Raw genomic sequence first — 25,432 nt, 5'->3', positions numbered from 1 at the left:
ATGATAAGCAATCACGAAACACGAAAACGTGTCAAGTGCCTTGATTGACTTGAAAGAATAGATAGGTTAGGTTAGCGGAATGGACTTTTGTGGCATTTGCTATATGTATGAAAATTTTGTTCGTAGTGTGACCGTATTAAGACCGTAAAGACGATGATATAACTAATTGCTTTTGCTGTCCTCTATTATTGTCCACTAAGGAAGTGTGTCCACTTAATCTCGTCTACCTCCCCGTCTGGAAATCCATGTTCACCAGAGAAACTCACTCATGGTATCTCCTTGTCTTCCAATACATAACAGTTCATAACTGCCTAAGGACCAGTCTGTCCATATTGTCTACAAGTTCACCTCTCCTGACCGTTGTTCACCCTGGTGTGGTAGGTTGCAGGTTACCTGAATGCAACCATGTCTATCTTCCTGGCTGGTAGTTCAGCAGTGCTCGCTCCCAATCGAGGTACCATAGATCACTTGATGCATCCCCATCTTTGGACTCAAGACAACACAAAGCCACATGGGCATGGTAGACAGACCTCCTGCATACTCCGGTCAGGAAGAGAGGTATGTCTCCTCGATACCCACCATTGAGCCCAGTCACTGACAATGATGCTGTCTCTTCTGCCTCCTGATCAATCTGCTTTTTTTTTTGTTTTTTAGAACTTGCCGCCTATGGGAAGCAACAACTCCTACCTAAAGCAGTAGTGTTAATCATCACAAACTCTTGAGGTGGTTCAAAGCCCCTCCTGTTGATCACACTGGTCTTTCTTGCATTTTCTTCTTTTTGTTCTTCCAGCCTACTGATATCTTTCTTCAGTCCGCAGCATCTTTACATGTTCTAGGTTAACTTCCTTACGGGCACCCCAAAGGTCAAAAGCGAAAAAGAAGCAGTTTCCTCTGCCTGCTCTTCTGTTGCAGGTGAACCCTTGTGCTGTGTTGTCTCTCATTCCATGCCTTTCTGTCTCCTTCCATCATGATACCTATACCTATCTCCTCAACCCAACCTGTCAGTCCGTACCTGCGTAAGCGAGAGCCCGATATTCGACTCGTCACATCAGATCTGGTGATGAAGCTAAGGTTGGGCTCCTCGGCTAGAGCTTCGGATGCGTCATGAGATCCGTGGGTGACTCACACACCTGAGATCTGGAGACTGAAGGATTCGACTTGGAATACGGTAACGCCAGGGGTTGTTGTCGGTCTTATATCGTGGTATACAGCCGGATGGTGGAACTATCCATTTTTGTGCTCCACGTGAAAGACGGAGAGTACCTGCTTCAGTTCGATTCCGTCTCTCGGCGAAGAGTGTATGGACATGTTTTAAGCATACCGTCGTCTATTTCACCATCTTTGCTCTTACTTGCTGTATGGGAAGAATGATTCTAGTGTCCAGGACGTAATCTACTTGTATTAAAGTTCATATCTGTTCCAAACAAGGGAGGGACTGGATGACCCGTGAGGTAACCAGTTTAGGTGAACTTGGAAGATGCGAGGGCGCTTTAGTTCAGCCCTTGTTTGAGTTTGCCATACCCTTCCATATAGTCATGTAACCATTCAATGATTTACCCTAATAGTCTTGATAGACGTCGAACATTCCAATAGTCACGGTTGATGTGCTGTGCGCTTGCCCAACATTAGACGAACCCAGCCGTTTGAATAGAGCCCTAATCCCTTACGGCCGCTAGGCAGCGTACATTACTCTTTAATAATCGCTATACATAGAGCTAGCTGTCATACAAGCTATGTTTGAAGTAGAACTCTCAAGGTGGTAGCGGTGGTACTCACAGTCAACTGACAGGTCTGTCCCCCTTTCTATGCCCTGTCCAACCCTACACATATAAACTTTTGACACATTATTCTCCTACATCCACTGAATTCTCTCTCTCTCTCTTCTTTTTTTTTTTTTTCATACACACACCATCGAAGTCATGGGCGTACTTGTAAGCTAGGCTGCCTTGATCTAAACAGCCACATGGGTATGTTGGGCACAAGCGGCCCGGCCGGACCGGGTTTGTGTAACTATGCCATCTGACATCCAACATCCCGCCTCGTGCCGGATCACCCATTCCGTACCCGACTGTCATCTCCGGGACCTGTCTCCGGATTCGGTTGATGCCTAGTAATGCATGCCATGACAGATTATTGAGTGTTGGTGACATGAATGTAGAAAATGTGACGAGGACTGGAGGTTGGGCATGTATTCGATCCGGGGAAGGACGACACGCTGCGTAAGATTGACCGGCATGAACTGTGGTAAACAGTTAAGGATTTGATCATTTCCATAATCGGTACTAATCAACAGTTATCTCATATGATCAAACACATTTTGCACTCTGGTGACGAGCTTACGTACTGTCTTTGGTAGCTGCAAATATGTCTTGGCAGGCTCCTCTACTCCGTCAAACTGAGAAACCTGGACAAAAGGGCATGAAGCTTCACCCTAAACGGCACCAGCAGGATACTTGAAAAGTAGAATCCGATCACAATCCTCCATCTCTATCTGTCCAAACATGCAATAACTATGCAAAAACCACCTCTGATAGAGTAAAACAGCCTTAGATTAAGAACAGAGATAAACCATCTCAAAAACATCATATGCTTATCCCAGGTCATTGGAACCACCTACGATCTGATCCTCGTCATCCAAAGGGAAGCAGGTATTAAATTGACAAGAAACAGCAGTCACGCCTGGGTCCAGTCATTTCACCGACCTCTGAAGACTATAATAGATAATGGAGTAACGTCACCATGTCAAGTCCGAGGGTACAAAAAACATCCGTTGTCAGCCAGATCACTTCGGTTGTTCTCATCACGGATATCCCCATTCATTCTTCCTTGGCTTTAATTGCCATCCATCAACAGTCTAGATAAGTAGGCAAGCCCGCGAGTCCCAAGAATGGATGCAAGACACAAAGGAGACGAAAATCCAAATGAGCGACCACAGTAACAAGAACTAAGCAAGGCGAAAACCTCTTTAAACCACCGTGCCGTTGTTCCGGTCCTGTGATTTATGTAGATACTGATAGGTAGGTAGGTACGTACGTAAGGTAGGTAGATAGAATAGGCACAGCATGTTAATGAGAAAGTTGAGTTGTCGTAAAAAATAAAGCAAAAAAGCAAAAAAAAAAAAAAAACAAAGCAGAACCAAAACCCGACACACAACATAAACACAACCACCAAAAAAAATGAACCCCAAAAATAACTCAAGATAAATCATCCATTTAACCACCAAAAGATAGGAAACAGACAAAGGAAAGGAAACTGTTCAAGAGAATGCCATCCCGTCATAAACCACAACCCTCAACCACCACCGGATCACAACCACAACCACAGTCCAAAATGCATCCATATGCCATTTAAGAAGATAGTAGATGATAATATGCCGAGCCGAGAAACCCAGACCGTGAGGTAGAGAATCAACATCTTTTTTTTTTTCATCGGTATCATGTTATCATCCCGTTTGTCGTTAAGTTGGTATCATGATCCTTTTGTTTTTGTCATCCATGTCGTTAAGAGTCATAATTTTCATGAGTTGCTGTTCAAAAATATGGAAGTAGGCGTTTAAATCGATGCCGCTCCCGACTCATGATAAACCCCCAACTTATTTCTAATAAGGAGGATACCCATACCCTGCCGGCGGCGGCGGAGGCGGAGGGGGAGGCCGATAAGAATGTCTGCGTTCCCTCGGCGCCGGCGTCCGTCTCTCCCTCAACGGCTCCAACGGCGGCGGCGTCCTGCCCCTCGGCAAAGGCGGCGGGATATCCCTCTCATGCAAAGCCATACTGGGGCCACTCACGACGGTGGTCGCGGCGCCCCGATCCCTATCAGGCCTATCCCTCTCCCCCACAGTCATCCTCCTCGTCGGGGCCGGTGGAGGCCCATCCCGCTTGCGCAGGCTATTCAGGGGGCTAAGCGGGGGGTCCTTGACGGCCGCATCGTTATCGTCGGGCAGGGTGAGCTCGACAAGGCTGAAAAAGTACTCGAGGACCTCGGGGTAGCGCTGGACGGAGGCCTGCCAGTCCTCGTCGATTCCACGTTTCAAAGCGGCCTGGGCGTCGGCGATCTGTGAGGGGTGTGGCTGCTGGTGGTAGTAGCGGTATTGGGCTTGCAAACGCTCGAGGTGTTGCTGGTGGGCTTGCTTGCGGCGCTCGGTGAGCACACGGAAGTATTCTAGGATGTAGTCTTGGGCGTGGGCGCGGACCCAGGAGCTGGACAGTCAGCTGGAGGGGTCTGAAAAAAAAAAGTCAAAAAAGGGAAAGGACCTACCGAATGTCGTTGTATATTTGGTTCATCATGCGGGCCTCGGCCTGGCGAACGGCAAGCTCCAAGCCCTTGGCCTCGCACTCACAGGCGAGCGAGGCCGGGGCATGGCAGATGGCGCAGTCCGGGTCCATCCTAATGACCCCTTTCCCTACTGTGGACAGGTTTCTGGGATACATGGCTTCAGTGTGTGTCTCGACACGGGACGGAGGAAAGGCCAACATCAGGTCACAAGTGGAGAATACGGATTAGAATAAAGATGGTAGGTAGTATAGGTAACGTGCGAGAGGTAATGGATAAAGGACAACCACCGAGTCTCAGCCTAGTGGTACAAAAAATGTAGATGTTTGTCGAGCGGTCATGATCTTGGACATGACCATCAACATGCAGGGGCCTGCCCGGAGTAGAGACGGGGGATATGGGAGCTTGGAGCTATCGAACTCTCGAGAGCCAGCTTGGTGCGTGTGGTCTGTGTGTGTGTGTGTATGTGTGTGAGTGTGCCGGGAGCAGGAGAGCAGGAGGAGAATAGGGGGGGGGGAAAAAGGACGAGAAAAACGAGGAAGGGTAGGTGATGTGGGAGCCGCAAGATAAAGATAGCCAGAGCCAGAGAACCAGCGGCGAGGGGACACGCAGCACCAGCAGCGGCACCAGCCCAAGAGAGGATGCAGTGAGGGCAAAGGGTGAAAGGACACGAACGAATCGCCTGACAGGCGAGACGGGAGTGACGACAGCAGATGACTGACTGAAAAAAAAAAGGAGACCCGAGTTATTACTGACCTGGCTGGAGAAAAACAAAGCAAGTGCGGCTAAGGTATGAAGCGATCGCCGAGTGATGTGCGTGATGCGTGCGCAGGTTATGGATGACAATGGCGTTGAGAGTCTGCGTGAGGTGCGAGAGGGTGCGAGAGGATGCGAGAGGGTGCGAGAGGATGCGAGAGGATGCGAGAAGATGGGCAGCAGACAGCAGAGAACAGATAGCAGACAGTGTCCAGACGCAGAGTAGATGATGCAACAGAGAGGAGAGCAGACAAGCAAGCAGAACGGCTAGAAGACTTAGAAAGGCTGCAGCAATGCGGAGCAACAGCGCGACGAGATCTCTTTGGCGGAGAGGCGCCGAGATGCAGATTGGAGCAGCAGTGAGCAGCGTGAGAAATGGATGATGACGATGAGAGCTGTCCAGATGGAGAGAGTTTCGTCTCTGGAGGTGTCGATGGAAGAAGAGAGGAGTGAACGGATCAAGCAGAGGGGAGTTGGGCAAACAGGAACAAATCTGGGGATTGTGAGTGAGGACGCGATGGTGCCGACGTGCTGGGCTGCTGGGATGCTGGGTCACTGGAGCCGCTGGGGCCGCTACGGGGCGTCCACGTTGACTGCCGTCTTGAGACTGGGCCCCGACTGGGCTCTCTGGAGCCTGTCGTGGCTCGTCGTCGATGCAGCAGTCTGCAGCTTGCAGGTGGTGCAGCGGCCCAATGTGTGGTCAGCCAGTTGTCTGCTTGTCTGCTAGTTTTTGGTTTGTGGTTTGTCCAAGTTCTGTTGCAGGCTCTCAGTGGCGGGGCCCAATGCCCGTAGCCCGCGGGCGGAGGATCGTCTGGCGCTGTGCTTGGCTACTGCTTGTTATTATGCGACCCTGGTCTTGTGTCCTGCTTTAACGATTCAAACCTGGGTTAATGCGATCAATTTTTTTTGCGTAGTGTATGCTGTCTGCTGTAGCAAAGTGAAGACGAAGCAGAGATAAAAAAACAAGTAAACAAAATGGACAGAACGTGTTGATTCGTATGCTGTGAGGCTCTTATGACCGAGAGAATTGGGGATGGCATCTTGTGGGGGGAGGGGTCACAAGCACCCGTGGACAGCAGTAGCCAGCAGCGACAGCGACGTCGCAGGCTCACAGGCGGGCAACGAAGGGGGCCGGGCACTGGAGAACAAGCAACAAGCGGGCCAGGACAGGAACGAGATGGGGGGGATGGGACCGGTTGGAGCGTTGGTGGAGCCGCGGGTGTGGTGGAGGTTCGACTTGAACAGTTGAGGGGGCTGTAAAATGTGATTGATGCTTGATCGAGGATTCTGATGAAAGATGGGAAAAGACCGACAAAGACAGTTGTGATGAACTTTATTTTTATGTCCTTTAGCTCAAACGGTGAGACAAAAAAAAATCAACAAAGAGTCACGCATGCCTTGATAGGATTTTAAGACAAACAGCTCTGCGTCCGTAAACACAGATATATATATATATATATATATATATTATAACACCACATACAGTTTACAGTGACCAGCGAAAGGCAGATGAAACACGACAAATCGAACACCTGACCTTTTTTTTTTTTTTTTCAATTTGCTTCTCGACTATGCCAGAGTCCTAAGCATTTTGGAACCCGCATTTCTGCTTCGTCCATAGTTCGTTCGTGTCCGTGTCCGGTGCCCGGTGGCCTGTTGACCCCCAGCATTTTCTTGTTTGCCGGCCGCAGCGGATTGGGCACTTTACCTGAACATTCACCCCGGAGCTTGCCGTTAATGCCAATGTCGTCCATCGGCTCTACTGACCGCATTTTGCCCGCCGCCGCCGACCCCGACCGAGAGATGGCTGCCCGCAGACCGAGATGCACGCCAAATGTCAGCGTCAATTGCCAAGCATGACTGACAACGCAGGCGATCATCGTCAAAGTGTGGGGGCGCCATCCGTGATCCATCCGATGACCTTGTTGAAGAGAGGAAAAATCAGGGGCGATGGGACGATGATGGGAACGATTCCGGTGGAACCGGGACCGAGGAACACAAGATCTTGTTAAGCTTGGGATGTTCCATCTGATGTTGTCATTCGTTGCGTCCCTTTTTGATTTCTTTTCCATCCGACTCTCGAGGAACTCGAAGTTTAGGAGGGTCGTACAGATGAAAGTTAAGCCAAAAATTTTGACCCACCTCCGTTACGGATCTCCAAGGATCGGAAAAACGTTGAGCGGGGCAACCCAGACCCGCCGGTACAAGGAGTACAAAGGTACCTCCTTATCTTATCACATGCCTGTCCCATTTTTCATCCCCCTAACACAGTTGAATCGGTTCCTCTCTCTGTACCACAATGACGCTCTCTCGACGCGGCGACGACCACGACGCCGTCCACGCCCATCATGACCTACCGCTGCGCCCGTAGCTCGCGGGTATTCCTACCCTTCCTCTACCCCGCCTTGTTTTCCCCAACCAGCAACCCCAATGCGTCCGCCGTCCCCATCTTAACCCTCACCATCATCGACAGCCAACAAAAGCGCCACAACAGCCGCAGCACAAAAAGCAACCCTTCTTCACCGGACTATGCGCCCTCCCGACTGAACCCCGATCCAGACGACTACTCGACTCCACACTTCGCCGATAAGGCCCGGCTGAAACTCCAGGCCGGTGACGGCGGGAATGGGTGTATCTCCTTTTTGCGCGAGCTCTTCCTGCCCGAGGGGCCACCGAATGGAGGGGATGGCGGGCATGGAGGGAATATATACATCCAAGCTGTGCACGGCGAGACATCGCTGCATAAACTGGCGCGGATGAGGACCATTCGCGCGGGGAGGGGGAAAGCGGGGCAGGGGAGTTCGAGGGGCGGGACGAGGGGGGAGGATGTGATTATTTCCGTGCCAGTTGGCACTGTTGTAAGGGAATTGAGCCGCTATGACCCCGAGGCTGAGTTCCGGTTCCTACGCAAGCGCTGGAAGAAGCGGAAGCAGGAAGAACAGCAACAGCTAGCCGAAGACCCCGAAGAAATGGAAGACCCCGAACGCGACCGTTGGCTCCTCTACCCAGGCATGTCCTCCTCCGATCGCAAGCGCATCGAACTTCCTCGTCTCCCCTGGCGCGACCGCCTCTTCGCTGCCCCACAGCCCCCCATCCATCTAGACCTCTCGCGCCCAACGCCGCGCCCCATCCTCCTCGCCCCCGGCGGCTTAGGCGGCCTAGGTAATCCGCACTTCGTCACCAAGGAAACCCCCCGCCCGATGTATGCTACCAAGGGTGAGCCGGGCATGACGATGGAGATCGAGCTCGAGCTGAAACTCCTCGCCGATGTTGGGTTGGTTGGGTTGCCTAATGCAGGGAAGAGTACCCTCCTCCGTGCGGTAACGAATAGTCGGACGCGGGTGGGCAATTGGGCCTTTACCACACTGCAGCCTAACATTGGGACGGTAGTGCTAGACAATAACCGGGGGCGTCCCCTCTTAACCAGCTACCGCCGGGTCGGCGGCGGACCGCGCAACAAAGAGGATGGTCCGTTCGCCTTTTCCGATGGTACCAGTGCCGAGGCAGAGCCAGAGCTGGAGAGGCGCACGCGGTTTACCATCGCGGATATCCCCGGCCTGATTGAAGGGGCACATCTGGACAAGGGACTGGGGATTGCATTTCTGAGGCATGTCGAGCGCGCGGGCGTTCTGGCATTTGTTTTAGACCTCAGCGCGGGGAATGCCGTGGCAGCGCTCAAGGCGCTATGGAAGGAGGTTGGACTCTATGCGCAGATGAGGGAAGAGGAAGAGCGGGCGAGGGAGAGGCAGAAGGTCATCGACTGGAGCGCCGAGGCCGGTACCGACGCAACAGATGATACCTTCTGGCCGAGCCAGTTCTCGCACATGATAGTGGGAGGGGAGGACTTCTCGGTGAGCGCCAACAAACCCGGGGCGGGGGGCCTGCATATTGCGGGCAAACCGTGGTTTGTGGTGGCGACAAAGGGAGATCTGCCGGGGACGCAGGAGAACTTCATGGAGTTGAGGGATTATGTGCATGCCATTACGAGGGGGGACGAGCCGCATCCGAGTGGGGTGGAGGGCGCCTGGACGAAGAATGTTGAGGCGATTCCTGTGAGTGCCATCTTGGGGCAGGGGTGTGATCGGGTTATTCATTGGGCCGTTGGGTTGTTAGACGGTTAGGGTGTTTGATTTGATTTGGGATTTAGATGGTAGGATTAGAAGCCTTAGGGATCTGGCATGTCGGCGATGTGATGGATGTGTAAATCATTCTGTATAATAAGGTCCGTACTGTTAAGGTGTTGGTAGAGTAACCTTCAATACCCAACATGCAATGTAAAAATATGATTTTTGTTTCTTGGGACAATTACGATGGATCCTCGGTCCCGGATTTCTACCATTGACCCAATTGAACAAGATCTTTGTTTCTTTATTTATTTATTTATTTATTTATTTATTTATCTATTTATTTATTTATTTTCACCAGAGAGTACATTCAGGTAGGAATCTCTTACCTTCCTCCTCCCTACCTGCCCTATCTCTGTTTACCTTTTTCCCGTTTCGGCCTAGCACCGCCCATCCCCTTCTCCAGGGACGCGATAAGATAAGAGAAATCGGCGAGTAGCGTCGCAGAAATGTCTTCTTCCCGCCCCCCACCGTGCTCTGCGGTCCCGTCGCAGAACTTTTTTGCTTCCCGTCTCAGCCTCTCATCCTCTGCTTCCATTGCCAACCTGCTTCCCTCGACGTCGAAGTCGGTCCATGCGATTGGGGCGCATCGTGACAGCACTCTCGTCTGCCACTTTCAGTTTACAAATAGCCTCATATCGCACACTCGCTGCCCACATGGCGCGCGGCAGAAAGGTATTTTCTTTTGACTCTTTGACCCAATTGATAATTTGATGAAGCCGCTGACCCCTCCCCAGGGCAAAGGTCGCCGCGGCGGCGACCGCGACCGTGATGGTGGCCATAGACCGTACCAGTCTCATCCGACTCTGATCAGAGAGAATGCGAAGCTGCAGGAGTACTACGACACGCTGCTGCAGCTGCCCGAGGAGGAGCGCGCCGAGTTCTGGGCCGCGCTGCGTCGCGACTTGCCCAACAGCTTCCGCTTCTGCGGCTCCAAGGGCCACGCCCTGGCCGTCAAGCGCCTGCTGCAGACACGCTACATCCCCGAGATCACGCGCATCCAGTATGAGGGACAGAATGTCGACCCGCCCAAACCGGTCCCCTGGTATCCCGATGAGTTGGCTTGGTGGATGACAACGCCGAAGAATGTCGTCAGGAAGTTTCCGCCCTTCGCGGCCTTCCAGCGGTTCTTGGTCTCCGAGACCAGCGTCGGCAATATTAGCCGTCAAGAAGTTGTTAGCATGATCCCCCCGCTGCTGATGGACGTCAAGCCGGGCATGACCGTCCTCGACATGTGCGCCGCCCCTGGCAGCAAGGCCGCCCAGCTTCTCGAGATGATCCATCGCGGCGAGGAAGCCCGCATCCGCAAGGTCATGAAATCCTTCCAGGGCGAGCCGATCCCCTCCGACGAAGAAGAAGATGATCCCGCGGCCCGCCTCTCCGCCGACCCCGGCGACGACGGCCGCGCCACGGGCCTCCTTATCGCCAACGATGCCGATTACAAGCGCAGCCACATGCTCATCCACCAGCTCAAGCGGCTCTCCTCCCCAAACATGATCGTCACCAACCACGACGCCACCATGTACCCCTCCCTGCGCATCCCCAACCCCACCAACCCTGACAAGCCGGCCTACCTCAAGTTCGACCGCATCCTCGCCGACGTCCCATGCTCGGGCGACGGCACCCTGCGCAAGAACATCAACCTCTGGAAGGACTGGACGCCGGGTAACGCTTTGGGTCTGCACCTCACGCAAGTACGCATCCTCGTCCGCGCTTTACAAATGCTCAAGCCCGGCGGTCGTGTAGTTTACTCCACGTGCAGCATGAACCCAGTCGAAAACGAGGCCGTCGTCGCGGCAGCCATCGAGCGCTGCGGCGGCCCGGATAAGATCGAGATCATCGATTGCAGCGAGGAGCTTCCCCTTCTGCGCCGCCGTCCCGGCATGCGTCAGTGGAAGGTCATGGACAAGTCTGGTCGGCTGTGGAGCTCGTGGGATGAGGTCGAGGAGTATACTCGTTCGCAGCCCGACGGGATCGCGCCGGGAAGGTTGGTCGAGAGTATGTTCCCTCGGCCGGAGACGAGCGATTGCAAGGATCTGCCGCTTGAGCGATGCATGCGGGTGTATGCTCATCTGCAGGATACGGGTGGTTTCTTTATCACGGCGCTGAGGAAGAAGGCGGAGTTTAAGGCCAAGCCGGAGGAGCCCAGGAGGGTGCAGCCTACGCAGGCGAGGGCTATGGCCAAGGCCGCGGCTGCGGGGGAGAAGAGGCCTCTGGAGGGGGAGGAGGGGGGACAGGAGGTGAAGAAGGTGAGGTTGTCGGAGGAGCCGGTGAAGGCTGAGGAAGAGGCCGCTGCAGTTGAGACGCCGGTTGAGGCTGCAGTTGAGACACCAGCTGAGGCGGTCGAAACTCCTGTCGAGCCCGTCCCCGAAGCAGAAGTCAAGCCCGGAGCCGAAGCGCCTACTAACGGCGAAGCCGCCCAAACCTCCCAGTCCGCCCAACCCGAGCCAAAGCAACGCAAGCCCGACGGCCCCTACGAAGAACCTTTCAAATACCTCCCGCCGACCCACGACGTAATCCAATCCGTAGCCACCTTCTATTCCATCTCCCCTCGCTTCCCCCTCGACCGCTTCATGGTTCGCAACGCCCTCGGCGAGCCCGCCAAGGCGATCTACTACACCTCGTCCCTGGTCCGCGACATACTAACGCTCAACGAAGGCCGTGGCGTGAAGTTTGTGCACGGCGGCGTCAAGATGTTCGTCAAGCAAGAAGCCCCCAGTGCCGAGGTTTGCAGGTGGAGGATCCAGAGCGAGGGTATGCCCATTTTGCATGGGTACGTAGGCGCTGAGAGGGTCGTTGTCTTGCGTAAAAAGGAGACGCTTCGTAAGCTCCTCGTGGAGATGTTCCCCAAGATTGGCGGCGACGAGTGGCGGCGCATGGACGAGATCGGCGAACGCGTGCGCGACCTGGGGCTGGGGTGCTGCGTGCTGAGGGTTGAGCCGGATCCGGACCAGGGTGAGGATTTTGGCGCCGAGGAGATGGCGCTGCCGCTGTGGAAGAGTTTTCAGAGTCTGAATCTGATGCTGCCCAAGGAGGATCGCTCCGCGATGCTGTTGAGGATTTTTAATGATACGACGCCGTTGGTTAATATGGGGATCAAGAGGGAAAAGAAGGAGGAGGGGGCTGCTGAGGAAGGGAAGGTGGATGAGGAGATGAAGGATGCGGTTGAGCAGGAGGCCGAGGCGGATGCGGCGGAGAGCGTGAAGGGTGAGGAGGAGGGGGTTGGTGTTGCGGGGGATGTCGAGGTGCCGGATGCGCCGGCTGAAGGAGAGCAGAAACCTGCCGAGGCTACTGGTAGTGCCTAAAAGGCGATGTATTATGTTTACTGAAGCTTTTCTGGTTTTTACATTACACAAAGCATACAGACATACCTGCTGAGTTGCTCTGGCTTGTGCTGTTAATAACTAGGGATTGCTAGGGGAATAAAAATAGACTAGGCTTTGCTTGTCTTGTTGGACTGGCCATCACTGACGAGCAGAATGCTTCTTGAGACCTTGAGTTGATGGGTTTAACCTCCAAAGAGCCAAGCAGCAGACTTCTGCTTATCAAGAGGAAAGGAGCGTCGAGTCTATTGCCAATTTATCTTTTTCCAGGCCATTTCATTGCCTTGCAAACCCTATCACATGTATTAACAATGACCAAGTTCAGGGTTTAGTCAGTCCCTTACCCCCCGGAAGCTCCTCTTATCACAAATATCTATCCTTTCCTTCCCCCCCCGNGCCCCCCCCCCACCCCCAACACCAAAACGTTCACGGGGGGCCCTCTGCCTTCACTAGGTATCTATGTAGTTTACCCAAAAACAAACCTCTCCCAATTCCCCCTTAACCTCCGCACCCCATCTTCCAACTCCCACCCCTTCACCTCACACACCCTCCTACAAATATCCTCCAGCGCTCGGTCCATCTCCTCCCCCGCCACATGTAGATCGCTCTCGACCAGGATCCGGTCATCGGGACAAGCGCGCACCACCTCGGGGAATTTTGACGCGCCGCCGGCTGTGGACAGGTTGATTGCTGTCGAGAAGGAAAAGTACACTTCAGCCGGGACGGCGGGGTGGATATATTGGGTTAGCATTTGCGGGGAGGAGGAGTAAGAATGCAGGCAAATGCGCGGGGGGAAGGGTTTGGGGACGTAGGATTTGGGATTCTTCTCGAGCTTTGGCTTGACTTTCCTGCCCAAGGCCCCGTCATCATCACTGTAATCATAATCTTCATCTTCGGAGGAGCTGAAATAATCCTCCGCCCCCGGCGCAACCATCTTCATCTTCCTCCTCGACACCACCTCCTTTTCAAACCCCTTCCATAAGCCGGCCAGCACGTCGTGCAACACCCCGTGCACCTGCACTCCGTGCACGCTAACCGGCACACCTAGCTCACCAGCCAACCTTAACTGAGCACGCAAGACGGCCTGCTGATGTCCCATGCGCACGTGGTACGGGCTCAGCATACGACCTTCCCTCCCGCCTGGCGTCATAGTCCCCTCTTCTCCCTTCCCATCATCCTCATTGTTTGGAGAAGGGGAGCCTTGCCCCTGACTAGGAGGATGGAACCCCCAAGGCCAGGGAATCCTAAACGCCTTATCGAGCCCAACCTCTCCAATCAGAACCGGCTTCCCAGCCGCTTGAAGGTACTGAACAAACCCCCTAGTCTGAGAAATGAACTGACTTAGCGGGATCGGATCCGGAAGCGCAGTGATAAACTTCTTGTCCGGCTCAGGCTGCAGCACAGAACCATAGTGCTTCTCCTTCATCTCCCCCGTCAACGGCCCCGCAGAAGACGCCCACTCCGGAAGGGAATCATCATACAACTGGTAGCTAAACCACGGATGCCAGCCAAACGCGGGAACCACTTTTCCCTTTCCCTTCCCCTTTCCCTCTGTCTCAGCTGAGAGTGCTTCCCTGTTGGAAACGCCATGCTCTGCTGCAACCTCGGCGACCAGAGCTTGGTCCTGAGAACGCGTCGCCATAATGGTTAGGCCGCGGGCGCGCATGGAATGGATGAGAGGGATGCTGGACATGGTGTCTGTGGCATGGCAGTGGGCGTCGAAGAGGCCGATGTGCCAGGGGAAGGGGGTGTTGGAGTTCCCTGGGGGAGAGGGAGGTGACGAGTCGGTTGGAGGACACATGGTAGGGAATGATGAAATTAGTGAGGGTTTGGGGTTTGGGTTGAGTGAGAGGAGTCGGTCAGGTTGAGAGGGCTGGGACTGGTGAGAGAGCGATAGCTGTTGACTGGCGTAAGTGAATAGTGTTGTGGGAGGGACAATGGGTTTGTTGGGGACCTAGAAGGTGATGTCAATTTGAGAATCAAAACCCGGCGGTTTGATGATTTGATCGGGGATGAGATGTTAACCTCGGATTGGAATGAAATTGGTTCTCTATTGGGCAAAGGAAAACAGCAGAAAGAGAGGACAATGTGTTTGCTGACAAGGTGATGTCAGGAATGGCTGGAAATAATATTGTTAGTCTAGCTACCCCGCAAATGAGGGACCACCCAGGCAGCAAGACCAGGGGGTTGGGGGGGGTGGGGTGGAAGGTCTGCTACGGCGGTCTACAATTATGTCGGTTAAAAGCCAAAAAATTCTTGCTTTTCAAGCCAGCTGCCTTACACACGACACAATGTTTTAAGGAAGATTTTGTCGTTGCAGGCTTTGGTTTTGAAAATGATGAATTTTAAACAGTGAAATTCTGGGCATGTTTTTTTTCGTTTGAATTCCCCATGTTAGAACCCTGGATGGATCGTCTTAACATGTTAGCATGGCATTTCCACCGCCGTAACGAGAGACAAGAGACGAAAGTGTCAAGGTCATCAGATAGTTATAAATTCCAGTCCTGTTAGTAATTATGTAATTCAGGAGATTACCAAGCATTGAGATCGTTTCTCTTCTAACTTCTTGATTATCCCTAGATTAATTTCATATTTCCCTAGGTCATGCCCAACAGCTTTCCGCAAAGCTTACTTGAACAAGCGCGTGGCCAATCCTGACGGCCCTACAAGACCCACCCAACCCGGGAGCCCACGCCAAGAAAACCAGCCCTTCAATGACGTCATCGTTCATCCCGCTAGTCTCCAAGCGAAGCTCAAAAGTGCAACCTCCCTTGTCCATTGCTCTATTGTTTGCAACCTTGGATCACATGCAAAACCCATAGTCTCATGGCATGGAAATTCTTAAAGGGGAAAAGATCTGGTTAATCTAACGGATGGATGCTGAGAGGATAAAGGCAATCCGGAATATAGGTGAAATATTATCCTTGGCGAAATGCCGGCCGACTGTTTACTTGCTTGACCGTGGTGGAAGATCGATGACTTCGAGCCTTGGACTGCCCGTCGCTGCCCTTGATTCACCCCTGATAGAGCCATCGATTTCCCCTCTAAACAGACAGCAGCAACATGCGCCTTCTGCATGGGCAAGGCAAATCCCAAAGCCTTGGTTGGTAAGAGGGAAGGGAAGCCCAAGTCCAGATGACTACCGAGGTACTTCAACCCAACGTCGAGTAGACTCTCCTGAATCTCCCAACCAGCACATTTCATCTCACTCATAGCATCCTTACCGCTGTAAAGGTTTTTTTTTTAAAAAAAAAGCCACTAAAATGATCACCAAAATCCTCTTCTCCCTCCTCGAGCTTCTCTTCCCCAGCTACTCCGCCAAAATCGTCGAGTCCCTCCTCGCCATCTCCATCTTCCCCATCCTCATCTTCGGTGGCGCCGCCCTCTTCCCCCTCGCCCTTTTCTACGTCTTCATCTGGCTCACCGGAAACATCTTCTATCCCATCCTCTCCTCCCTCCTCGACCCCTTCCTGCGCTTCATTCCCTTCCGGCTAATCTACTTCCTCACCATCGGTTGGTTCTTCTCTCTGCGCGACCTCATCTTTGGGGATCCTTCTCGAAGGCACGTGCCTCATGATCGGGCTATCCCGCCAGAGCCGTGGGCATTTAATAATGAGGGTTTTTTAGCTCCTGACGCACCGAGAGATCGGTGGGGACAGCAGTCCTGGCCGGAGGACAGGACGCCCCCTGACTATTGGCTTGCGCAGCCGTTGAGCAGGTTGTTGTACCGGTGGACACCGGAGAGGCCGCGTCGGCCGAGTATTGAGACTGGGCGTATTAGTGCGAGGCATGCGGCGAGGCATCATTCACGGAGGGGGATTGTGAGAAGGTCGTCGTCGTCGGTACGGTCTACTGGTATTCCGGGTCCTGCCCGTCATCGGCCTGCTGCTTCTGTCGAGTCTGTCTCACCGAGCTTGATGTCTCTGCCGCGCGATGCGCCGTTCAATGAGGAGGAGGAAAGGCAGAAATTGGTACAGAGGCAGGAAGAGGACAAGAAAAGACTGATTGAGAAGCTGCAGAGGAGGCAGAGGCGGCTGGAGAGGGAGTGTAAGAAACTGGAGGAGCAAACGAAGCGCGAGAGGGAGAAGTTGGAAAGATTGCAGCAGAAGCAGAGGGATATCTTTGAGATGGAGGTGAGGGATCGCAAGACTCATCACGGGCTCATGGCGATGGAAAATGCGGGGAATTATCACGAGATTGAGTACCTGCGTCAGGGCGTGCTGGGGAACCCGCATTATAGGCGGTTGGAGATGCCATCGATGGAGAGTGGGGAGGGGATGGTGGAGAAGATAAAAGAGGAGGAGAAAAATGGGAAGCAAAAGGTCATCCAAAAACAGCAGTCCCAGGTGAACGACAAGGGGAAGCAGCTGGCTCAGCCGGAGGTTGAGTCCAAGGTTGACGTGGAGGGGAAACAAAAGGAAGAAAATGTCACGAAAGAGGCTGGAGACCAGGCTAATGGGCAACCTGCTCAAAACGAGAGGAGAATATTCGTCTCCGGAGAGAGCCAAGCCGTTAACCCCAGGGACAATCAGACCGCTGACCAAAAGAACCGTGACCCAAAAGGCAAGCAAAAGGCCCCCCGATTGTCCTCGCCCTCCCCAACCTGCCCCCAACCCCCACAAACTCAGGCCCCCAACCCCTGTGAACCTAGCCCCCCCTCCTCTGACGACTCCCAACTCTCCGCCTCCTCCCGCTTCTTGAATTGGTTCAAGCGCCGCATCCCCAGCCAGCCCTCCGGTCCAGAACAAGTGGCCGACCGCTGGAAAACCCTCTACCCCCGCCGCGACAGCTACGGCCAGCCGAGAGGCAACCCCTATGGCGATTTGGGAGATGACGAAGTCATTGGGGTGTTAGTCGATTCGACGGCGTCGACACCGCCGAATGAGGAGTTGGATAGGCCGTTTGGAAGGAATCCTGTGGGCCCGGTGCCGTTGGAGTGGAATCCTATTGATGGGCCGGGACGGGGGAACAATCATGAACAAGAGGGGGAGGAAGAGCAGGTCAGGAGACCGAGTGTGTTTGAGACGAGGGCGAGGGCGAGGAGGGAGAGTAGAAGTCGGAGTCGGACAAGGGAGGGTAAAGAAGGGAGAGAAAGTGAGCAAAGGGGGGTGAGTCTGGAGGGAGGGGAGGTGAATGGGACCCAGCCGGAGGAGAATGATCAGGCGAGGGGCTCGAACGGGACTGAGGCGGGAAATGCGAAGCCTCAAGCTGATGAGACGCAGCTGCATGCTGCGCCTTTAAGACGGTCGCGCTCCATGTCGAAAGGTGAAACGAATTCGGGGCTGGTTGATCGTGTTGCTGGGTGGTGGAAGGGTGAGCAGTGATGTGCTTTGGGGCTTTGTATTTGCATGGCTGTATATCAAGAAGCGGGTTGTTGTAGCGGTCTTGTGTTTACTTCGAAGAAAATTCCCGGGGAGGAATAGCGTAGAATAACTGTAGAAGCATCATATCAATAAATAGATAAAAAAAATTCTAAAAAAAAAAAAACCAAAGAGTTGCCGTGCCATGTCATCAGGTCATATACCCAGCACATTGTATTACAAGTATACTCGGGTATCCGTATGTCCATGTCCAAGTAATCCCTCCAACCCAACTCCAAACGCCTAGACTCCCATCTCCCTGTCCCCTACAAAATCGACCAAAAATAATTCGCATAAAAAAACCTCGACAGCTTCTTATCAATATTCACCACATGCACATCCCCCTTCCGATCATTCCTTACCACCACCCGATTAAACTCACCCGCCCCCCCGGCACCGGCCGCCTCCCTCTCCAGCTCCATCCCCAAACTCCGGTACACTTTCAGACGCAGCAACACCTCATCTTCAACGCCCCCGTTTCCAGGGACATTCCCCGGCTCAACCCCCCCTTCTACACCTTGAATTTCCAACTCTTGCAATTTGGCGTGTAACTCAGCCAACTGGGCCTGAAGACGCTCCGTCTCCATTTCGAGGTCTGATGCGGCCTTCGCGATACGGAATTTTTGGGTGTCAAGCCGCGCCATTTCGGACGCGTGGTGCGCCGAGTTGTGTTGTGAAGTGAGCTCGTTATGTTGGGCGGTTAGGGTGGACAGGGTGCGGGCAAGCCGGCGCAGGGAGGACTCGGCTTCGCGCAGGCGCAGGTCGCGCGCTTGTTGGAGGGTCGAGAGGGACTCACTTATGCGGGAGATGGCCTGCTTGTCGGGGGCGATGTTGAAGTTTTGGAGGGTGTGGGAGATTAGCTGTGATTTTTTTTTTAGTAACTGCGTGTCATTGGGAGCAAAATATATACATATTGCTAGTCTTGGAGAGAGCGCTTACAGTCGAGGGATCTTCTTCGAGGAGCATTTTGGCGGTTTGGGGGATGATAAACTGATTATATAAAGAGTTTTATGTGATTGATTTGATGAATTGAGGCGTAAGATTAGCTATACGCGCTGAGAGATGCAGATGGGAATGTCGTAGTTGTAAGTTGGTATGTACAGCGACACAGAAATTGTTGTTGATCAGTTTGGCGATGATGCGTCGTCCGAGGTTCGCGATGGATGAGTTGTTGATGCAGAATTCTTGGCACATCACCCCGACGACAGATCCCAGCAAAAAGCACATGATAACCAAGGAGGGGCAAGTCTTATCTTATCTTATCGCTAAGCCGACTTTGGCCTTGGCGGCCGGCAGAACAGGTTTGCCAGCCTGATTGAAGAGAGTGATCCCAGCCTTTCGTTCGTCATCGGTGGGACGCTCGTGCCACAGCCAGCCAGTCAGCCAGCCAGCCAGCCAGCCCTTTCTGAAGAACCTCTCGCACGGCGTCAGAAGCTTTTTTTTGTTGCTTCTCTCGAAAGAAGTAACAGGCTCGGCCTGTGTTTGGGCTCCGTACGGGTTACTGTGTGCCAACGACTGCCGCGCCTGCAACCCAATTCAGAAAAGGCTCGGGAAGTGCTCGCTCAACTGAGAACAGACGCCGCCCGCTTTCGCAAAGGTGACCTAGTGTACCTCTCTTGACCTGGCGTGTCGTAGCGTAGCTCGGTCCTCTCCCTCAAACGAAACGAATATCATTCAGCTCCCGCCGCTTCCGTTGCGAACGTCCATTGTATACCATCGACACCGACGAGCGAACGTCCGCTCTGCACTCTCCGGTAGAGAACCTCAGTCGCGATACATTTTTGCATCACCGCGCGGCGCATCACGGGTTCGAGCGCAGCCGGATCTGGAAAGAGAACTCTTAGGAGAACAGCCTTTCGATAACCTGACCCGGCAGAGGCGCGCGCAAGCATTTAATCGATCGATCCAAGCAGCAGCTTTGCTCCCCGAACCCGAGGTGTTTTTAGCATTGTGAAAGAGAAGAGTAGCAGAGGAATCATTTCACCATGACCCAACTACCTTGTACGTCTATTCTGCATCATCTTCCTGTTTTTGGACGCTTGAGATAGTCCCCTGCGAAAGAGTTACGAGCACAGTCGCTAATACAATATGTCTATGATGCCAGACGCGATCGATGCTGAAACGTGAGTGCGCCGGAATACGGTGCGGATGTGGAGAGTTGAAGAGGATGGAAGACTGACGGTTGCAGTCCCCTCGCGCCAGCTGAGCTGGCCGTACTCCGGGCTCAATACGAGAAGGAGGGCGAGATGGTTGGCGTCCAGACAAAGTTCAACTACGCCTGGGTATGTCCCCTTACTCTACCTCTACGCAAGGTTGATGTGAAAGAGCTTCTTGCTGACCTTCCCAGGGCCTCGTAAAATCCAACCAACGCTCCGACCAACACCTCGGCGTCATGCTCCTGTCCGAAATTTTCCGTTCCTCTCCCGAACGCCGTCGTGAATGTCTATACTACCTCGCGTTGGGCAACTACAAGCTAGGAAACTACGGCGAGGCGCGCCGGTACAACGATTTGCTCCTTGAGAAAGAACCGGGGAACCTCCAGGCGATCAACCTGCGCACGCTGATCGACGACAAGGTCTCCAAGGAGGGCATGGTGGGCATGGCGATCGTCGGCGGCGTTACGGTCGTTGTTGGCATCGCTGCGAGCCTTATGTTCCGGGGGTTTGGAAGGCACAGGTAAAAAGGCTTGGGGGATGGTGCTGCCTCTTGATTTATGGTAGGAAGCTGATATCCGCTCTGGTATATGCTGAAAAAAAGTCTTCTATGTGAGGAAAAAGGGAGTTTTGGCTTCAACAGAAGGGAGGCTATTGTCAAATTCTGCAGAGCAAGGCCTGGATGGCTACCGAGATACTGGAGGGCATTGTGTCTTTGGCAACTACCGACTACATGGCTATCTGCATGTACTGCTCCTTAACGACGTCATGGCATTTTTGGTGGGTCAAATTTTGTTGTTGTTCGTATGTAGTTTAACCTAGAGAACACTTTTTTTTTTTTTTTTTTTTTTGCAAAAGACGATACCATTCCATTTTCTCTCTTAAAATAGCACACTCCCTTATTGTCGTTGACTTGTTTTAAACGATTCGGATAGGGAATTATATGCTTAGGTCTTACATGTCCTACCTATTAGAAATCCACGACCTCTTTTCTGCCTTGTGTTCTTGATATGCTTAATATAAGAACGTTTATTGGTTTCCCCCTCGACTGCGATATTCCAAAATCTGCCCTGTGTTACCCTTTCCTCAAAGGGCGACCGCGCGATTGGGCCGGGGAGGGCTGATGAAGCTGATTTTTGTTCTCTCTTTCTCAGTTTCCAAAACCAAAAAAAAAATTTTACTACAATGGGTGCGCAGCCGATGCGGGGAACACTCGGAGTTTGTTGGGCATAGGTACACATTATGGGCCCTCATCAGGCATCTGCAGGTACCTGCGGGCTGGTCAAGTGCCCTATGAGCAGTGCAGGAGGGATGACAAAGCAGCTGTCTCAAATCTCAAATGGTTGAGGTGCAGTTTTTGTGGGGTTACTGGGAGGTTGGAGATGGATTCTGGAAAGGCCCGTGTATTGTGAATGGATGAAGAGGGTTGATAAAGAGATGAGCCTTGAGGTTGGACAAGGAATTTATTCTAAGGCTGGGATGGGGAGGGGAGAGTGTTAAGAGGAATGTTTGGTATGTTAATGTCAATGGTTTCAGATGCATTGTGGTTGATCAGCTGCCGATGGTTCTCTGACGGATGAAGCATTTCCTCGCTGGTGTTGTGAACATTGACGGGTCATTTGCCAGGGCAGGTGCCAGTGTCATGGAACATAAGACGCTGATGAATGGCATTCAAACCACCCGCCAACAAAGCGGTCATATGTCCAGCTACGTCTGCAAGAAAAACAGACTAAGTGCTGTAGGTGATGCGTATCGTAGAGTGCTTCATCACCTTACCAGCCCATTGTCTTGGCGGCTAGATATTCCGATTCATGCATGTCCGCAATGCCACGAAGTCTGCCCTAACTCATAGAGACTCTTGGACTCCAAAGCCTGCCCCTCGATGAAAAGTGCCAACATCGTCGAGTGGAAACCGCAGGAACCACGGCTCCAGGTTCCACGCGCAGCTGGAATCGATCAATCCACGAGAATAAGGAGAAGCTTCCAAGTTCTAGCTCCCATCCATCCCGTTATTCAGGGTTCATCTTGTGGAAGGCTCGGGTCCTGTTGAACCTTGGGCTTTCGTCTTCAGGTAGTCTTAGTGGGAACGTAGAAGAGTGAAAGTGCTTTTGGGCTGTAAGGCACGTTATCAGGCCTGTGCCCCTCCCTTATCGCGGGGCGTCAGCCAAGCTGGCCGGGCAGGGGCAGGCTGTCCTTAAAACTGTGTGCTGGAGCGGCTGTGACGCGATGCGGACCAGGGGTGAGTGCTGTGGCCCAACAATCGCCAGTCGCTGGCATCGCTTCATCATCCCGCTTTCTGGCGGAGGAGGGGGGGCACCCGAAGCATCGATCCATGACAGTTCATGCTGTTCAGTTGCGAAGCATCTGACCTGTTCACGGTTGACAGGCATTAAAAAAATTTTTATTGCGGTACCTAACAATCCTTTGCCCAAGGTTTTGGAACTTTGTATGCTTTTGAATTAAGACAACAGAATTTCTCTAGAGAGTGTGCGTCACACAGTCAGCGCCCCGCATCAAAGCGGCAACCGAACAGCAACAGCTCCGGGCCTCGATGGCGAAAGAGCTGGCCGACTACTGCGTGTGCTTTTCCGAAAGCCGGACTGTGCCTTTTACCTGACTTTCAGTTTCGATTCAGCTCTGCCGCCGGGCGCAGCACAACAGGTGGGGCACGCACGCAGCGCCAGCTCGGTACATTACCATTTACCACTTTACCACTCACGCCTTACACACTTCATTACTTCATCTTGTCCTTGCAGCCTGAACCTGACCTCCTATTCGTACCAAGACTCAGAACCCGCTGGCCCTTAGGCTGAGCTTCTAGCTTCCGCTACGTGTTCCGTCTAAGTCTTTTTATCCATCCCACTGCCTTGTGCCCTTGTTAAGGCCTGCATTGTACAGCTGCCCGCTTCTGCCGGTTTCCTTCGCTGCGCCTTCGATATCCCGCGGTTCTTCAACTTCGACTGCGATCTCGCGACCTACTACTGTACAGCAGGCGTTAACCTACTGCGATTACTTACAATTTTTCAACAAGTTTCATACGCCGGCATACTGGATTCAAGAAGACCAATCCCCGACCCCGTTGCCGGGCTCCTCAACGTCCTCGCTGTCGTCCGCCGGGCTCAAGACGAGGACCTCGACGACTTCGCACACTGACAATTCAGTTTTTCTACTCCCACCATGTCCTCTCACCGGCAGAGAGAAATCATCCGCTGTCACGCGTGCGACTATGAGTGGCCTCGTGAAAACAACCCGGAACTAGTCTGCCCGCTATGTAATAGCACTTTCTGTGAGATTGTTAGTGCCTTAAAGAGCTGACCCCGCCCCCATGACACACTCGCATGACTTCCCTCTTTCGGATCTACTTGGCTGACACACCGCTTTGCTGCGTTGCTTAGTTCCCTGCGTCCAGCGATACGCCCCCCGATGTAGGCCAGCAGCACTTTTCTTCAAGCAGCAGTAGCGGCCCTGGTGGCTATCGCAGCACAACCGTTTCCGATCCCGACCCGGATGATATGGATATGGACGACTTTCCGGACCCGTTGCGGCGCCGCCCTTCTCTATCTCCATGGGAGATGCTCTTCCCTGGGCTGTTTCAGGATGCACGTCAGAGGATGGCTGAGAACGAGGCCCGTGCCAGAGTAGCCGAGAGTGAGGCTATCTTGCGCCGTTTTGCAGATATGCTGATGAACGACCTGGGCGCCGCTCGAGTCTTGCAGTCTGGCTCGCCGTTTGGTGGTCCTGGTCCCAGTTTGTTTGGAAGCCCGGAGCCAGAGCCGCTCGGCGGCGCAAGAATAGAGCAGACTACCTACCATACTGGCCCATTCGGTACGGCGACGAGGACGACCTTCAGCTTCAGCACCGGTGGCCCCTCTCTTCGCGATGAGCCGCCGCAGATGCCGACCAACTTCTTTGACACTAACCAGTACGTCTCCTCCTCCTACTCCTCCTCCTCCTCGCCCTCCGCACCATCCACACCTGCTTCTTATTTCTCCGCGTCGTCTTCATCCCGACTAGCTTCGGAACCGGACCCTGATATCCCTCCTCCTCGTCATCCCCAACGACTACTGTTTCCTCGAATACGCATCATTGCTGTTAGGGCCGGAGACGGATCGACTAACCCTCCTGTTCACTCTAGGTTACTCAACATACTCCTAGGCAACCCCATCCTGGCAGCTGCCGCGGACGACGCCGGCCACGGCGGCGGTCGTCACTCCCGCGGCAGTCCATCCCCAGGCTCCGGCTTCACTTTTAGTTTTGGCATCCCTCCCCAGCATAATCAGCAGCAGCACCCGGATCCCCTCCTTGGACCCTTCCAGACCTTCTTCCAGTCCCTATTCAACCCGGCCGAGGCGGTGCATGGCGACGCAGTCTTCACCCAGGAAGCGCTCGACCGCATCATCTCCCAGCTGATGGAAATGTCCCCACAAACCAACGCTGCGCCCCCCGCGTCTGAGGCAGCAATTAATCGGCTGCAAAAGAAGAAGGTCGATGATGAGATGCTTGGCCCTGAGGGTAAAGCCGAGTGCACGATCTGTATGGATGACCTTAAGAAGGGCGATGAAGTGACCGTGCTCCCCTGCAAGCATTGGTACCATGGGGAGTGTGTCACCATGTGGCTACGCGAACATAATACCTGCCCGATATGTCGCATGCCGATTGAGTCGGATAATCTCAATCCAAATAATTATAATAACCCGTCGCCAGAGCAGTTACGGAGGACACAGCAACAGAGTCAGAGTGGAAGTCAGCATACCAGGTCGACTTCGTCGAGTAATACTCTCAGCCCGAATGATAATAACAGTAGCAGCAGTCGTCGACGTGCTCGCTCGCCTAGATCGCCGAGGGAGAATGCTGAGCGGCTGGCGGCCATTCGTAGATTGGCTGACCCTAGTAGTGATCATTCTTCTTCATCAGGGAGTAGGAGGGCTGATTCCCCTCCTCCTTCCTCGGGGAGTTATTTGAACCCTGGCAGTGGTGGGAATGATGCTTCGAGGCCGAGGAGCAGTGGTGCGGCGGGGGCGTGGGGATGGGGGGGTACTAATTGGGGGTTTGGGGAGTTGGAGAGAGAGAGGGAACGTGAACGTGAACGGGAACGGGAGAGGGAGAGGGAGCAGAGAGATAATAACAATAGTGGAGGTAGTGGGGGGATGACGGGATGGTTGAGAGATCATTTTAGGTATGGGAGGGGTTGACACGGCTCGTTATCGTATTTGACTCTCGTCTCGCCAGCGGAGAAAAGAGGGAGGGAATTGTTCGTTGACATACCCCTCTCACTGTTGATTTTTGCCTGCTTGCTGCCGGCTTGCGCTAGTGGCCGTGTTCTGTTCAACACCTGCTAGTAGGTTAGTAGGCGCAAGCGGGTTATTTATGAGAACCAGACGGAGCATGAGCATGCCCATGGCTACGAATGCATGACGACATGGGACGACATGATACAAATAGCA

At 53.3% G+C, this 25,432-nt stretch overlaps 7 protein-coding genes across 7 annotated transcripts; 4 read left to right on the top strand and 3 right to left on the bottom strand.

Moving 5' to 3' along the window:
* Positions 1–3,598: 3,598 nt before the first annotated feature.
* Positions 3,599–4,430, bottom strand: CTHT_0030050 (uncharacterized protein; the record flags this gene model as incomplete). The annotated part of the gene is made up of 2 exons (XM_006693396.1): positions 3,599–4,199; positions 4,258–4,430. 2 exons carry the CDS (start codon positions 4,428–4,430, stop codon positions 3,599–3,601), a joined length of 774 nt encoding a protein of 257 aa, XP_006693459.1.
* Positions 4,431–7,376: 2,946 nt separating this feature from the next.
* CTHT_0030040 (mitochondrial GTPase 2-like protein) lies at positions 7,377–12,457 on the top strand (the record flags this gene model as incomplete). The annotated part of the gene is made up of 2 exons (XM_006693395.1): positions 7,377–9,080; positions 9,890–12,457. 2 exons carry the CDS (start codon positions 7,377–7,379, stop codon positions 12,455–12,457), a joined length of 4,272 nt encoding a protein of 1,423 aa, XP_006693458.1.
* Positions 12,458–12,941: 484 nt separating this feature from the next.
* On the bottom strand, positions 12,942–14,276 carry CTHT_0030030 (endodeoxyribonuclease-like protein; the record flags this gene model as incomplete). Its single annotated transcript, XM_006693394.1, has 1 exon — positions 12,942–14,276. The coding sequence occupies one exon, from the start codon at positions 14,274–14,276 to the stop codon at positions 12,942–12,944; it is 1,335 nt and encodes a 444-aa protein (XP_006693457.1).
* A 1,462-nt stretch (positions 14,277–15,738) lies between these two features.
* Positions 15,739–17,799, top strand: CTHT_0030020 (uncharacterized protein; the record flags this gene model as incomplete). The annotated part of the gene is made up of 1 exon (XM_006693393.1): positions 15,739–17,799. One exon carries the CDS (start codon positions 15,739–15,741, stop codon positions 17,797–17,799), a length of 2,061 nt encoding a protein of 686 aa, XP_006693456.1.
* A 279-nt stretch (positions 17,800–18,078) lies between these two features.
* Positions 18,079–18,801, bottom strand: CTHT_0030010 (uncharacterized protein; the record flags this gene model as incomplete). Its single annotated transcript, XM_006693392.1, has 3 exons — positions 18,079–18,101; positions 18,218–18,695; positions 18,775–18,801. The coding sequence occupies 3 exons, from the start codon at positions 18,799–18,801 to the stop codon at positions 18,079–18,081; spliced, it is 528 nt and encodes a 175-aa protein (XP_006693455.1).
* A 1,019-nt stretch (positions 18,802–19,820) lies between these two features.
* Positions 19,821–20,515, top strand: CTHT_0030000 (uncharacterized protein; the record flags this gene model as incomplete). The annotated part of the gene is made up of 4 exons (XM_006693391.1): positions 19,821–19,836; positions 19,940–19,958; positions 20,024–20,117; positions 20,183–20,515. The coding sequence occupies 4 exons, from the start codon at positions 19,821–19,823 to the stop codon at positions 20,513–20,515; spliced, it is 462 nt and encodes a 153-aa protein (XP_006693454.1).
* A 2,650-nt stretch (positions 20,516–23,165) lies between these two features.
* On the top strand, positions 23,166–25,180 carry CTHT_0029990 (uncharacterized protein; the record flags this gene model as incomplete). Its single annotated transcript, XM_006693390.1, has 2 exons — positions 23,166–23,282; positions 23,384–25,180. 2 exons carry the CDS (start codon positions 23,166–23,168, stop codon positions 25,178–25,180), a joined length of 1,914 nt encoding a protein of 637 aa, XP_006693453.1.
* Positions 25,181–25,432: the final 252 nt, after the last annotated feature.

This window comes from Thermochaetoides thermophila (genome assembly GCF_000221225.1).
Source record: "Thermochaetoides thermophila DSM 1495 unplaced genomic scaffold scf7180000011816, whole genome shotgun sequence".
In the NCBI taxonomy this organism is placed as follows: domain Eukaryota; kingdom Fungi; phylum Ascomycota; class Sordariomycetes; order Sordariales; family Chaetomiaceae; genus Thermochaetoides; species Thermochaetoides thermophila.
Note: the sequence above shows the minus strand (reverse complement) of the source record. Positions and strands in the feature narration are given on the sequence as shown.